At 40.9% G+C, this 13,573-nt stretch overlaps 1 protein-coding gene across 1 annotated transcript in view; it reads left to right on the forward strand.

The window, feature by feature from the left end:
- Positions 1–13,573, forward strand: part of LOC310691422 (titin-like) — a 284,446-nt gene that overhangs the window by 221,803 nt on the left and 49,070 nt on the right. The window contains exons 256-274 of the mRNA XM_083471213.1: positions 27–2,987; positions 3,092–3,412; positions 3,495–3,779; positions 3,924–4,223; positions 4,941–5,243; positions 6,216–6,491; positions 6,595–6,894; positions 6,988–7,290; positions 7,614–7,913; positions 8,032–8,319; positions 8,413–8,709; positions 8,800–9,102; positions 9,210–9,515; positions 10,299–10,586; positions 10,689–10,979; positions 11,088–11,375; positions 12,026–12,616; positions 12,701–12,805; positions 13,331–13,528. Of these exons, the coding sequence (XP_083327339.1) occupies positions 27–2,987; positions 3,092–3,412; positions 3,495–3,779; positions 3,924–4,223; positions 4,941–5,243; positions 6,216–6,491; positions 6,595–6,894; positions 6,988–7,290; positions 7,614–7,913; positions 8,032–8,319; positions 8,413–8,709; positions 8,800–9,102; positions 9,210–9,515; positions 10,299–10,586; positions 10,689–10,979; positions 11,088–11,375; positions 12,026–12,616; positions 12,701–12,805; positions 13,331–13,528 (8,304 nt within the window). The remainder of the gene's footprint in view (positions 1–26; positions 2,988–3,091; positions 3,413–3,494; positions 3,780–3,923; positions 4,224–4,940; positions 5,244–6,215; positions 6,492–6,594; positions 6,895–6,987; positions 7,291–7,613; positions 7,914–8,031; positions 8,320–8,412; positions 8,710–8,799; positions 9,103–9,209; positions 9,516–10,298; positions 10,587–10,688; positions 10,980–11,087; positions 11,376–12,025; positions 12,617–12,700; positions 12,806–13,330; positions 13,529–13,573) is intronic.

A 13,573-nucleotide genomic window follows, 5' to 3' on the forward strand; every position in this document is an offset into this window, starting at 1 on the left:
ATCTGCGTGTTGTTGTTTTATTTCAGTGCCACCATCAGTTGATCTAGATGTGAAATTAATAGAAGGCCTTGTTGTTAAAGCTGGCAGCACAGTGCGGTTCCCTGCAATCATGAGAGGCGTACCTGTTCCCACTGCAAAATGGGTCACTGATAATGTTGAAATCAAATCAGAAGGCAATTACAAGATTGATACTGATAATTACTCTACAGTTCTCACTATTCAAAGCTGCACAAGAAAAGACACTGGAGAATATCTGCTCACAGTATCCAATATAGCTGGAAGCAGAACTGTTCCTGTTCATCTAACAGTTTTGGATGTTCCTGGTCCTCCAACTGGCCCAATTGATATTCTGGAAGTCACTCCCGATCATATGGTTATTGCTTGGCGACCTCCTAAAGATGATGGTGGAAGCCCTGTAATTAATTACATTGTTGAGAAACGAGACACAAGGAAAGAAACCTGGGGAGTGGTCTCTTCAGGGACTAATCAAACTAGAATTAAAATTCCACGTCTACAGAAGGGCTGTGAATATATTTTCCGAGTTTGTGCAGAGAATAAGATAGGCGTTGGTCCACCTCTTGATTCAAAACCAACAGTTGCCAAGGCTCTGCATGATCCACCATCTCCACCTGGTAAACCAGTAGTTAATGATATTACAGAAAATGGTGCAACTGTATGTTGGACTGTGCCAAAATCTGATGGTGGAAGTCCAATAACTGGATACATACTTGAACGCCGTGAAATCTCAGGGAAATGGATACGTGTCAACAAATCTCCAGTGCTTGATCTGAAATTTAGAGCTACAGGCCTCTTTGAGGGCAGCACATATGAATTCCGTGTTTTTGCAGAAAACAGTGCTGGCATAAGCAAGCCATCTCCACCTTCTGATCCAATCAAAGCATCACGTCCTATGACACCTCCTGGACCTCCCATTAATCCAAAACTCAAGGATAAGACCAGGGAAACAGCTGAGCTAGTATGGACTAAGCCACTCAAAGATGGTGGTAGCCCCATCCTGGGATATGTTGTGGAATGCCAGAAAAGCGGAACTACTCAGTGGAATAGAATTAACAAAGATGAACTCATCAGACATTGTGCCTTTACAGTACCTGGGTTAATTGAAGGAAATGAATATAGATTCCGCATTAAAGCTGCTAATATTGTAGGAGAGGGAGAACCCAGAGAATTGCCAGAAACCGTTCTTGCCAAAGACATTCTCATGCCTCCAGAGGTAGAACTGGATGTGACCTGCCGAGATGTAATTACTGTCAGAGTAGGCCAAACAATAAGGATTATAGGCAAAGTGAGGGGCAGACCAGATCCTGACATAACATGGTCTAGAGATGGCAAAAATATAACGAAAGATAAGCGTACTGACATAATTCATGAATTCCCTCATATAGAGCTGCAAATAAAACCTGCTGTAAGAGCAGACCATGGAAAATACCTAATTACAGCTAAGAATAGCAGCGGACACGCCCAAGCATCAGCTATTGTTAATGTGCTTGATAGGCCAGGACCTTGCCAGAACCTGAAAGTAACCTATGTCACCAAAGATTCTTGCATGGTCTCTTGGGAGAATCCGGAAGATAACGGTGGCTCAGAAATTACAAACTATATAGTAGAGTATCGTCAACCAAACCAGAGAGGCTGGTCAATAGTTTCTTCTGATCTTACTAAGAGGATAGTGAAAGCACATCTCGTTGAAAATCACGAATACTTCTTCCGTGTTTGTGCAGAAAACAAAGTAGGCCCAGGCCCAGTTGTCGAGACCAAAACTCCAATCCTTGCTATTAACCCTATTGACAGGCCAGGTGAGCCTGAAAACCTTCACATTGCAGAAACAGGGAAGACATTTGTATATCTGAAATGGAGGAGACCAGACTACGATGGTGGCAGCCCCAACTTAACATACCATGTTGAAAGAAAACTGAAGGATTCGGATGAATGGGAAAGAGTGCACAAAGGTAGCATTAAGGAAACACACTATATGGTTGACAAATGCGTTGAAAATAAAATTTATCAGTTCAGAGTTCAGACAAAGAATGAAGGTGGTGAAAGTGACTGGGTGAAGACAAGTGAAGTTGTTGTTAAAGAAGAAATTCAGAAACCTGTACTTGATCTGAAGCTGTCTGGAGTACTGACTGTGAAAGCTGGTGAACCAATAAAAATTGTAGCAGGACTTAGAGGCAAGCCCCAACCAGAAGTATCTTGGGCAAAGGATTCTGCCGATCTATCCCAATCTCCAAGGGCCAAAATTGAAACAACTTCAGACTCATCTAAGTTCCTTCTCTCCAAAGCAAGGCGCACAGATGGCGGTAAATACGTTATTACTGCCACTAATCCAGCTGGTAGCTTTGTAGCATATGCTACTGTAAATGTTTTGGACAAACCAGGACCTGTCAGAAATTTGAAGGTGGCTGATGTTTCAAATGACCGATGCACAGTCAGTTGGGATGTACCTGAAGACGATGGTGGTTGTGAAATACAGAACTACATCGTAGAGAAATGTGAAAGCAGACGAATGGTTTGGACTACGTATTCCTCCTCTGTGCTAATGACCCATGTAAATGTAACACATCTCATTGAAGGCAATGAATATATATTCAGGGTCCGTGCAGAGAATAAAATGGGCACTGGTCCCCCAACAGAGACTAAGCCAATTATAGCAAAAACAAAGTATAATAGACCTGGTCGTCCAGATCCTCCAGAAGTCACAAAGGTCAGCAAAGAAGAGATGACTGTAGTTTGGAATCCACCAGAATATGATGGTGGTAAATCAATCACAGGATATATATTAGAGAAGAAAGAGAAAAGGTCATTAAGGTGGGTTCCTGTTACCAAAAGTGCAATTCCAGAGAGACGCAAGAAAGTTACAAATCTCATTCCAGGATATGAATATCAGTTCCGTGTCAGGGCAGAAAATGAAATTGGAATTGGTGAACCAAGCTACCCATCAAAACCAACAATAGCGAAGGATCCAATAGGTACTGATCTTTCCAATATTTTTTTGTTAGTAATACTTCAATTTAAATTGTCTTTCTCTGATTCACTGATATGCTTACTTCTGTACTTTTCTGTCATCTTACAGAACCACCTGGTCCTCCCATTAATCTTAAGGTTGTTGATAGCACGAAGACCTCTATTACTCTTGGATGGGGAAAGCCAGTCTATGATGGTGGTGCTCCTATTATTGGCTATGTGGTAGAAATGAGACCCAAAACTGAAAAAGCAGGTCCTGATGAAGGATGGAAAAGATGCAATGTTGCTACACAAGTTATTCATACAGAATTTACAGTGACAAGCTTGGAGGAGAAAGAACTATATGAGTTCCGGGTTTCTGCCCAAAATCAAGTAGGCATTGGCCGGCCAGCTGATTTGAAAGAAGCTGTTTCTCCCAAAGAAATTCTTGGTAATTTTGCCAACAGGCCATTAAATTATTTGCTATCTTAAAAATTGCTTTCAAAATATAAACTTTTAATGTTCCTTTTCAGAACCTCCTGAAATTGACTTGGATGCAAGCCTGAGAAAGTTAGTCATAGTCAGAGCAGGATGCCCCATAAGACTTTTTGCCATTATTCGAGGGCGACCAGCACCTAAAGTTACCTGGAGGAAGGTGGGAATTGACAATGTGATCAGAAGAGGCCAGGTTGACCTGGTTGACACAATGGCCTTCTGCGTCATCCCCGATTCTACACGGGATGATTCAGGCAAATACACTTTGACAGTTGTTAACCCTGCTGGAGAAAAGGCAGTCTTTGTGAATGTCCGTGTCCTTGGTGAGTAATGTCAATAATTTTAACATCTATTAATTTTTATGAATGTATTATTCATTGCAATTTCTTTTCCATGAGACTCTGCCCACTTACTTTGAATAATTGTGGCCTAATATTGGTTGTTTTTTGTTTCCTTTCCTCCAATAGATACTCCTGGACCTGTAGCAGAGCTCAGTGTCAAGGATGTCACAAAAACATCCTGTCAGGTTTCATGGACTCCACCTGAAAATGACGGTGGTAGTCCTGTAACACATTACATCGTGGAAAAACGTGAGGCTGAGAGAAAGACCTGGGCAAAACTTACCGATGATGTAAAGAAGACTAGTTTCAAGGTTTCTAATCTTATGCCAGGAACTGAGTATTTCTTCAGAGTCATTGCTGTCAATGAATATGGCCCTGGTGTTCCAAGGGACACACCCAAACCAATCCTGGCATCAGATCCGCTAAGTAAGTATTTATTGATGTATTATTTCATTCAGGAAATTCAGATTTTGTATGATAGTTCAGATAGTCAAAATCAGTTGTCACTGCGCATAATAATAATTAATAAATAATTTCATGAGATAACTTCACCTCCCTGCACTTATTTAATTGACTTGTTGTTTGGCAGATCTTCTATTTGCTATATTTCAAAGAATATAACCTGTCCACAAATACATTGCCAGCTGAGTCTTCTTCCAGGGTGTGGAGGCAATGTGTGGATCACAAAAAACAATCAAACCAGAATAGAAGTACCGTATTGGCCTGAATATAAGCCTCACTTTTTCTCCCAAATTCTAACTGTGAAAAGTTAAAGTGCGGCTTAAATTCGCAACCTTACAAAAATGGGCTTTTACGATATTGCTGCTAAAACAGATATACGGTAAAAAGGAACGGGTGTGAGTGCCTGTGGAATTTTAAGGGAGCAGCTTATATTCGGGTATTCTTTTTCTCTTTCCCCCTTAAATTTTAAAGGTGCGGCTTATAGTTGGGTGCGGCTTATATTCGGGCCAATACGGTACTACAAAGGTCAAAGAAACCACTGGTCTCATGACTTATGTATTCAAATGAAAAAATAAAATAGTACAATATATTCTGTGTTTCCCCGCCCCCAATAAATCATGAGATGTAATGATCTTAGAAATTATGTAAACTAAGCATTTGCCTGCCTGTTTTATTTTTAAGGTGAACCTGATCCTCCAAGGAAACTTGAAGTGACTGAAATAACAAAGAACAGTGCTACTTTAGGGTGGTTGCCACCATTGCGTGACGGTGGTTCCAAAATTGATGGCTACATCATTGCATATCAAGAAGAGGGTCATGCTGAGGATCACTGGACACAGTACTCCGTTGTCAAAGATCTTCATATTGTTGTTGCTGGCCTAAAGGAAGGAAAGAAATACAAATTTAGAGTGGCTGCAAGGAATGCTGTAGGAGTAAGCCAGCCAAAACAAACTGAAGGCATCTATGAAGTTAAAGAGCAACTGAGTATGTACCTAACTATGACCACTTGTACAACTGAAATATAATTCAATTATTTTGATTTTGTATCTAAATTTGGATGTCACCTCTTAAAGATATTTAAAATTAGGTCCTGTCACGTAATCTGATGTCTTTAGTGACATTCCCTTTTTAATGGGTTTATTGGTTTTTTCCCAAAACAGCAACATACAAACAAGACATTCAAAAGGGTCTACAAAAAAACTTCACAAATAGGCTCATTGGCTCTGCGACCTTCTATAGCAAAGTATTAGGTGTTAATTCTGGCCTGAAGAGTACTGAATGTGGGTCCCAGGCCCAGCAGGCAGTTTCTTAATAGTTCGCTTCATTTATGCACAAGTTTACCTTAAAAATTTGTGCATCTCCCCATTATAAGATGTTGTGAAGCTTTCTGCATCTGAAGAATAGGACAGCTATACAGTTAATTAAATAAGATAGCACACTGCTCAGACCTTAGAATAAACCTACAAAAGAAGCTAGGAGGAAATGAATCAGGGATAGTATATTTCAAGGATATTAGGGGGAATACAATTTATCGGGGCTAGTTCCTTGGTGACTATTTGAAAACAAAGTTTTTGGTTGGTTTGGGGACATAATATCAGACCTTTTGCCTTACTTGGCAGAATATAGATCAGAAGTGGCTAGCCTGGGGCCTTGCCACACCTCCAGACACTGTTGGACTGCAACTCTCATTTGCTGCAGCCAGCATGGCCAGTGGCTATGGGTGTTGGAAGGTGTCGTCCAACAACATTTTGAGAGTTGCAGGCTACCCCCAGTCAAGAGCATGAAAGCTGTCAGGAGACTGACATTTGTTTTCAGGGGGGAAGTGCATGGTTGTTTCAAGTAAGAATGATATCAGCTTAAGATTGTGAGAACTAATTCAAAATACATATACAAAAGTTATTAATTTTTGTGTGTGACCTATGTGTCTGTTTCCTATCGTTTTATTTTTAATTTCAGTGCCACCTAAGATTCTGATGCCAGATCATGTCAATATAAAGGCTGGGCAGAAACTCAGGATTGAAGCACATGTTTATGGGAAACCCCACCCGACTTGTAAATGGATGAAAGGAGACAAAGATGTGGCAATATCCAGCCGCCTGGCTGTGCATAAAGCAGACAGCACTTCGGTTCTCATCATTAAAGATGTAATTAGGAAAGACAGTGATTATTACAGTCTAACAGCTGAAAACAGCTCAGGAGTAGCTACTCAGAAAATCAAAGTGGTCGTCATGGGTACATTGAATCTTTTTTTCCATGCTTACTTCTCAACATTCTTAACATGATTCATCAATGAGCATGACCTTATTTATACCTGTATGTTTATCTCTTTCTGTAGATATCCCTGGTCCACCACAGCCACCATTCGAAATTTCTGACATAGATGCTGATGCTTGCTCTTTGTCATGGCATACTCCTCTTGAAGACGGTGGTAGCAACATCACCAACTACGTGGTTGAGAAGTGTGATACCAGTCGAGGAGACTGGATAACAGTGGTAGCTTCTGTTACAAAGACGAATTGCAGAGTTGGAAAACTCACCCCTGGAGAAGAATACATGTTCCGTGTTCGTGCTGAAAACCGATTTGGAATTTCTGAACCGCTTCCGTCCGATAAGATGATTGCAAGGTTTCCATTTGGTATGTCCACCTCAGACAATGGTGCAGTCTTTATTAGAATACTTCTAAGGGTGAAATGATTTTTTTTTTTAATTCTCATCTCTTTCTCTACAGATGTTCCTAGTGAACCAAAGAATGCTCGTGTTACCAAGGTGAACAAGGACTGCGTTTTTGTGGCATGGGACAGGCCAGACAGCGATGGAGGCAGCCCAATAACTGGTTATCTCATTGAACGTAAAGAAAGGAACAGTTTGCTTTGGGTGAAGGCCAATGATACACTTGTGCGATCCACAGAATACCCATGTGCAAATTTAATTGAAGGCCTTGAGTACACATTTAGAATCTATGCTCTGAATAAAGCTGGTGCAAGCAAGCCTAGCAAACCAACAGATTTTATTACAGCCAGAACACCAGTTGGTAAGCAAAACATTTGCATACATTGCATTATGTATAACTATTATTGTTAATACTGAGCTGACTTAAGTACCGTAACATTAGGATAATATGGCCAAAGCTAAACTTTCTTAAACTGCACTGATTTCAGCAAGGAAGGTAAGCATTTGCTTATTGAATTCCAATGAAAAGCCTTGCTTTTGGCTAGATTGTGCCCAAAGTTTAATTTCTCTGGATTTAAAAAGAAAGAAAGGAATATACCATGGTTGTTCAGTGATATGCATCTTTTGTGTTGTGACATTTTCTATCAAATGCCATAGAATAAACCTGACCTCATTTGTTTTTAGATCCCCCTGGCAAACCCGAGGTTATTGATGTCACTAAGAGTACTGTGTCTCTTGTCTGGGCAAGACCAAAACATGATGGTGGTAGCAAGATACTTGGCTATTTTGTTGAATCCTGTAAACTGCCTGGAGAAAGATGGGTACGATGCAATACCACTCCCCATCAAATACCCCTGGAAGAGTACACTGCAACTGGTTTGGAAGAAGGTGCACAGTATCAATTTAGAGCCATAGCAAAAACAGCAGTGAACATTAGCTGGCCTTCTGAACCTTCTGATCCAATAACCGTTCAGTCAGAAAATGGTAAGGAACGCATTTGAGTACCATTAGAATTGAGCCATACTTTTATCCTTCTCATTGTTATGTGCTCATTGGAATGTATTTTCCCCCCTCCCCTTCTACATTTTTTTTTACACTGCAGTACCACCAAAAATAGAACTCGGTGTAGCTATGAAATCCTTGCTTGTAGTAAAAGCTGGAACCAATGTTTGTCTTGAGGCCAATGTGTTCGGCAAGCCTATGCCAACTATTAGTTGGAAGAAAGAAGGGGAGATCCTGAAACCAGTTGAAGGAGTCAAGATAACCACCAAGAGAAATTTATCTACTGTGGAGCTCTTCAGCGTAAATAGAAAGCAAACAGGAGATTATACTATCACAGCTGAAAATGCAAGTGGTTCCAAATCAGCAACTATTAAACTTAAAGTACTAGGTAGGCTAAAAGTTCATTTGAATCAGTGTGTTTAAACTTCAGGAAATGTAGCAGTTGTAAGACTTCACTCACCGCCTAATTTTTCTTTCCCAGACAAGCCTGGTCCTCCAGCTTCAGTTAAGATTGTAAACATGTACACAGACCGAGCAATGCTTTCTTGGGAACCTCCTCTTGAAGATGGGGGCTCAGACATTACTAATTACATTGTCGACAAACGGGAAACAAGCAGACCCAACTGGGCTCAAGTCACCGCCAATGTCCCCATCACTAGCTGCAGCGTTGAGAAACTAATTGAAGGACATGAGTACCAATTCCGCATTTGCGCTGAAAACAAATATGGAGTAGGTGACCCAATTTTGACTGACTCAGCAGTGGCTAAGAATCCATATGGTAAGCTTCTCTCACTGGATTTTTCTATCTATTTAGTGTCAATCTATGTTTTAACATTTGCTTAAGAACATTTCAAATTATTATTTATAGATGTGCCTGGACCATGTGAACCACCTATAATTAGTAACATAACAAAAGATTTCATGTCGGTAAGCTGGAAAGCACCTGCTGATGATGGCGGCTCCCCTGTAACTGGATATATTGTTGAAAAACGTGAAACGAGGGCAGTTAACTGGACAAAAGTGAATAGAAAGCCCGTCATTGAAAGAACCATAAAGGCCACTGGACTCCAGGAAGGAACAGAATATGAGTATAGGGTAACTGCACTGAATAAAGCTGGACCCGGCAAACCTAGTGGAGTATCTAAAGCAGTATATGCACGTGATCCTCAGTGTAAGTTGAACACAAGCACATTTTTCGGTCTTCTGTGACTTTGTGAGTGTATGCAAATGGGTTTGCCAGATCATAATTGTGTAATTTCTTGGTGCTTTCATTCTCAGATCCTCCTGGCCCACCAGCGTTCCCAAAAGTGATTGACACCACCCGTAGCTCTATAACCCTGTCTTGGACCAAACCAGCATATGATGGTGGAAGCCCCATTATTGGCTACCTTGTTGAAGTAAAACGAGCAGATACAGATAACTGGGTCCGGTGCAATTTGCCAAGGAATTTGCCAGATACCCGTTACGTTGTGACTGGACTCACGGAGAACACAGAATACCAGTTCCGCATTTATGCTGTCAATAAGGTTGGATATAGTGACCCAAGTGATGTGCCAGACAAGCACATGGCCAAGGACATTTTAAGTAAGTTGTCCTGAAAAGAAATTGACTTGTTGACTTTCGTGCATATTGTGGGTATCGGTATAGAAGGTTTAGTGGAGGGCCTATGAGAAACTAGGGGCTCTGTGCTGAACTGTTTCATGAACTCACATATGTCTAGTCTTTAAACCACTATTCCCTCAGTTGTTAAAAACCACACAATCTAGCCACATGCTCCTCATTCTGCTCTGTTTCTAAAATTTTCTTGAGAATGGAATCCTCAGCTTTTCTTTCCATCTGCACTATCATTGTTGTACATTTTCCTCTACCCAGAAACACACTTGCTCTTTCTCTGTCTTGTGTGAAAGAAAACAATGTCCTCCTTCTGAATAATAATGCAAAGGTATCATGTTTTGAGTGCAAGGCAAGCACACTTTCCCAATGGGAAGCTCCTAGATAGTTGTAGAAAAGTAGGGACCGCAACTTGACTGAAAGTATAGAGTGGATTCCTCTCAAAACAAAGAGAGAGAGAAGAATATGAGAAACCACTGGTGTCTGGCTGGGTAGCATAAAAACTGGCAATTAGGGAAGGAAGGTTAGAGTAACATTTAGAGAGATTTCCTCTCTTTTACTCATCCACTTGCTTTTTCTAAAAAAGAAAAAAGAAAGCCTGAACTTTATTCCCCCTAACATCATTGCTTTGTATTTTCTCTCTCTTTCCTTTCCTTTCCATTCCCATCCTGCCTCGGCCACTCACACTGATTTTATTATATTTTAAATTGTTATCATCAGCAATTTATTTGACATCTACTTTTATTTACAATGCAGTTCCACCTGAGGGAGAGCTTGATGCTGAATTAAGGAAAGTTCTGGTATTACGTGCTGGAGTCACAATGAGGATTTATGTGCCGGTGAGAGGCCGTCCACCTCCCAAGATTTCTTGGTCTAAAGTGGATGCCAACATAAGAGACAGGCAAGGACTAGATATCAAATCAACTGACTTTGACACTTTCCTGCGCTGTGAAAATGTAAATAAATACGATTCTGGAAAATATGTCCTGAGTCTGGAGAACGTCTGTGGCAAAAAAGCATACACAATGGTTGTAAAAGTACTTGGTAAGTGCTACGTGATTGCCTATTATTGTCTTAACTATCCATACACGTTTTATTTTATATATTTTAGTCATTAACTGAAATGGTTTATTTGCATCTGTACAGATACTCCTGGGCCACCTATTAATCTGATTGTAAAAGAAGCATCTAAAGATTCTGCCTTTATTTCATGGGAACCTCCTATAATTGATGGCGGGAGTCCAGTGAAGAACTATGTGGTTGAAAAACGTGATGCAGAGAGAAAGTCGTGGTCTACAGTAGCCACAGAGTGTCCGAAAACAAGTTTCAGGATCTCTAACTTGGAGGAAGGCAAATCTTACTTCTTCAGGGTTTTTGCTGAAAATGAATATGGCATTGGCGACCCCTGTGAAACTCGTGATGCAGTTAAAGCTTCTGGTGAGAATATTCACATGATTACCCTATCAGGCTATTGTTAAAAGGCTCTTGTGCATCTAAATTTATATTAGCGATTTGTTCATCATTATATTCTTTTCTCCCTGCTAGAAACACCTGGACCTGTTGTGGACTTAAAGGCTTTGGCTGTGACAAAGTCATCCTGCAATGTATCGTGGAAAAAGCCCATTAGCGATGGTGGAAGCCGCATTAATGCATATATCGTTGAACTTATGACTGGTGAAAATCAGTGGCAGGAAGTTATGAGGTCAAAGAATCTCCAGTATTCAACAAGAGACTTAACAGAAGGCAAAGAATATACCTTCAGAGTGAGAGCACAAAATGAAGCTGGGTATGGAACACCTAATGAAATTACAGTGCTGGCAAGGGACGATATAGGTGAGTAGATTCATACATTTTCTCGTTCACAGAGCACACTGCATATGTCAGTATAGTGAACAATAGAACTACCCCATGAGATAGCCATGCCAGTCTAATAAAGCAAAAGTAGCAGAGGTGTCACAAAACCTTTCATTCTTTTACAGAACAGAAGTTACTGAAATGAAGCAACTGTATTCACTGCACTGAGCATACAATAATAACAATATTATAATAATAATTTATTATTTATACCCCGCCCATCTGGCTGGGTCCCCTCAGCCACTCTGGGTGGCTTCCAACAAAACACTAAAATACAATAACCTATTAAACATTAAAAGCTTCCCTAAACAGGGCTGCCTTTGGATGTCTTCTAAAAGTTTGGTAGTTATTTTTCTCTTTGACATCTGGTGGGAGGGCGTTCCACAGGGCGGGCGCCACTACTGAGAAGGCCCTCTGCCTGGTTCCCTGTAACTTGGCTTCTCGCAACAAGGGAACCTCCAGAAGGCCCTCGGCACTGGACCTCAGTGTCTGGGCTGAACGATGGAGGTGGAGACACTCCTTCAGGTATACTGGACCGAGGCTGTTTAGGGCTTTAAAGGTCAGCACCAACACTTTGAATTGTGCTCGGAAATGTACATACAATCATTCAATACCTTTTTGTCTTCCAGTGGCACCTGATCTTGATTTAAAAGACCTGCCAGGCTTGTGCTATTTAGCTAGAGAAGGAAGCAGTTTCCGCCTGAAAATCCCTATTAAAGGCAAACCAGTACCAACAGTGACATGGAAAAAAGGGGAAGACCTGGCTCTTACTGAGACAGGAAGAGTTGCATTTGAAGCTACAGCAGTTAACACCTCACTCCTTGTACGTGATTGTCATAAAGATGATGCTGGGAAATATACAATCAAACTGAAGAACATTGCTGGCAGTAAAGAAGCGACTATTTCTGTGAAGGTTGTTGGCAAACCTGGAATCCCAACAGGACCTGTGAAATTTGATGAAGTCACAGCTGATGCCATGACATTAAAATGGGCTCCTCCCAAAGATGATGGTGGTTCAGAAATCACTAACTACATTATTGAGAAGAGAGACAATGTGAATAATAAATGGGTCACATGTGTGTCTGCTGTGCAGAAAACTACCTACAGAGTCACAAGACTTCATGAAGGCAGTGAATATACTTTCAGAATCAGTGCTGAAAATAAATATGGAGTCGGCGAAGGTCTTAAATCTGACCCAATAATCGCAAGGCATCCATTTGGTAAGCACAAAAATATGTTTGTTGTGAAGCATTCTGTCATTTAAGGTTCAGTCTAATTCTCTCTTACATTTATTATATTTCTAGATGTTCCCGATGCTCCACCACCACCCAAAATTGTTGAGATTAGGCGTGATTCTGCCTATTTAACATGGACAGACCCCAAAAAGACAGGTGGCTCACCTATCACAGGTATTTCTTTTGACATTTAATTTTGCATAAGATTCCCCAAGGTGTTAAATCTTAGGATCACAAATGACAATCATGATGTAACACATGTTCCTACCCTCCACCAGCTTTTGCAATGTCCAGACCCAACTAACATCAAGGCTCTGGTGTCTGTAAGGCCCGAGGGGGGCATGTTGAGAAGCAGCTTAGATTCAAAGCCTTCCAGTGCCACAAATCAGGGTGATATTGAGCCACATTTCCAACGGGAGGGGAAAATACAAGTGACAAAAGAGTGCAGAGTGTTCCTCTGCCCTGCTGGCTTAAGCCTGGCATGGCAATGGATAAGGCAGTGGAGCTATCTTCATATTTCACTACCACCACCTCAGGATTCTACTGCAAAGCATGTCCTGCGATGGTGACAGAAACTGCTCAGAGATATCAGACAAGGATGCCTTTGCAAAATAAAAAAGTTGGTTCCTATCCACCCCCATTTTTGTTTACCTTTTGAAATACTAAGCATGTGTTTCCTGTGCTTGTATGCTTCTGTAGGTTACCACCTTGAATATAAAGAAAGAAATAGTATTTTGTGGAAGCGAGCAAACAAGACCCCACTAAAGATGAGAGACTTCAGAGTGACAGGGTTAACGGAAGGTTTGGAATATGAATTCAGAGTGATGGCAATCAATCTTGCTGGAGTTGGTAAACCAAGTCTGCCTTCTGAACCAATTGTAGCCCTTGATCCAATTGGTAAGCTTCCCAAAGTAAAGAGATAAGTCTTCATGTTTTAGAAAT

This window comes from Podarcis liolepis (genome assembly GCF_965112155.1).
Source record: "Podarcis liolepis genome assembly, chromosome: 1".
NCBI lineage: Eukaryota > Metazoa > Chordata > Lepidosauria > Squamata > Lacertidae > Podarcis > Podarcis liolepis.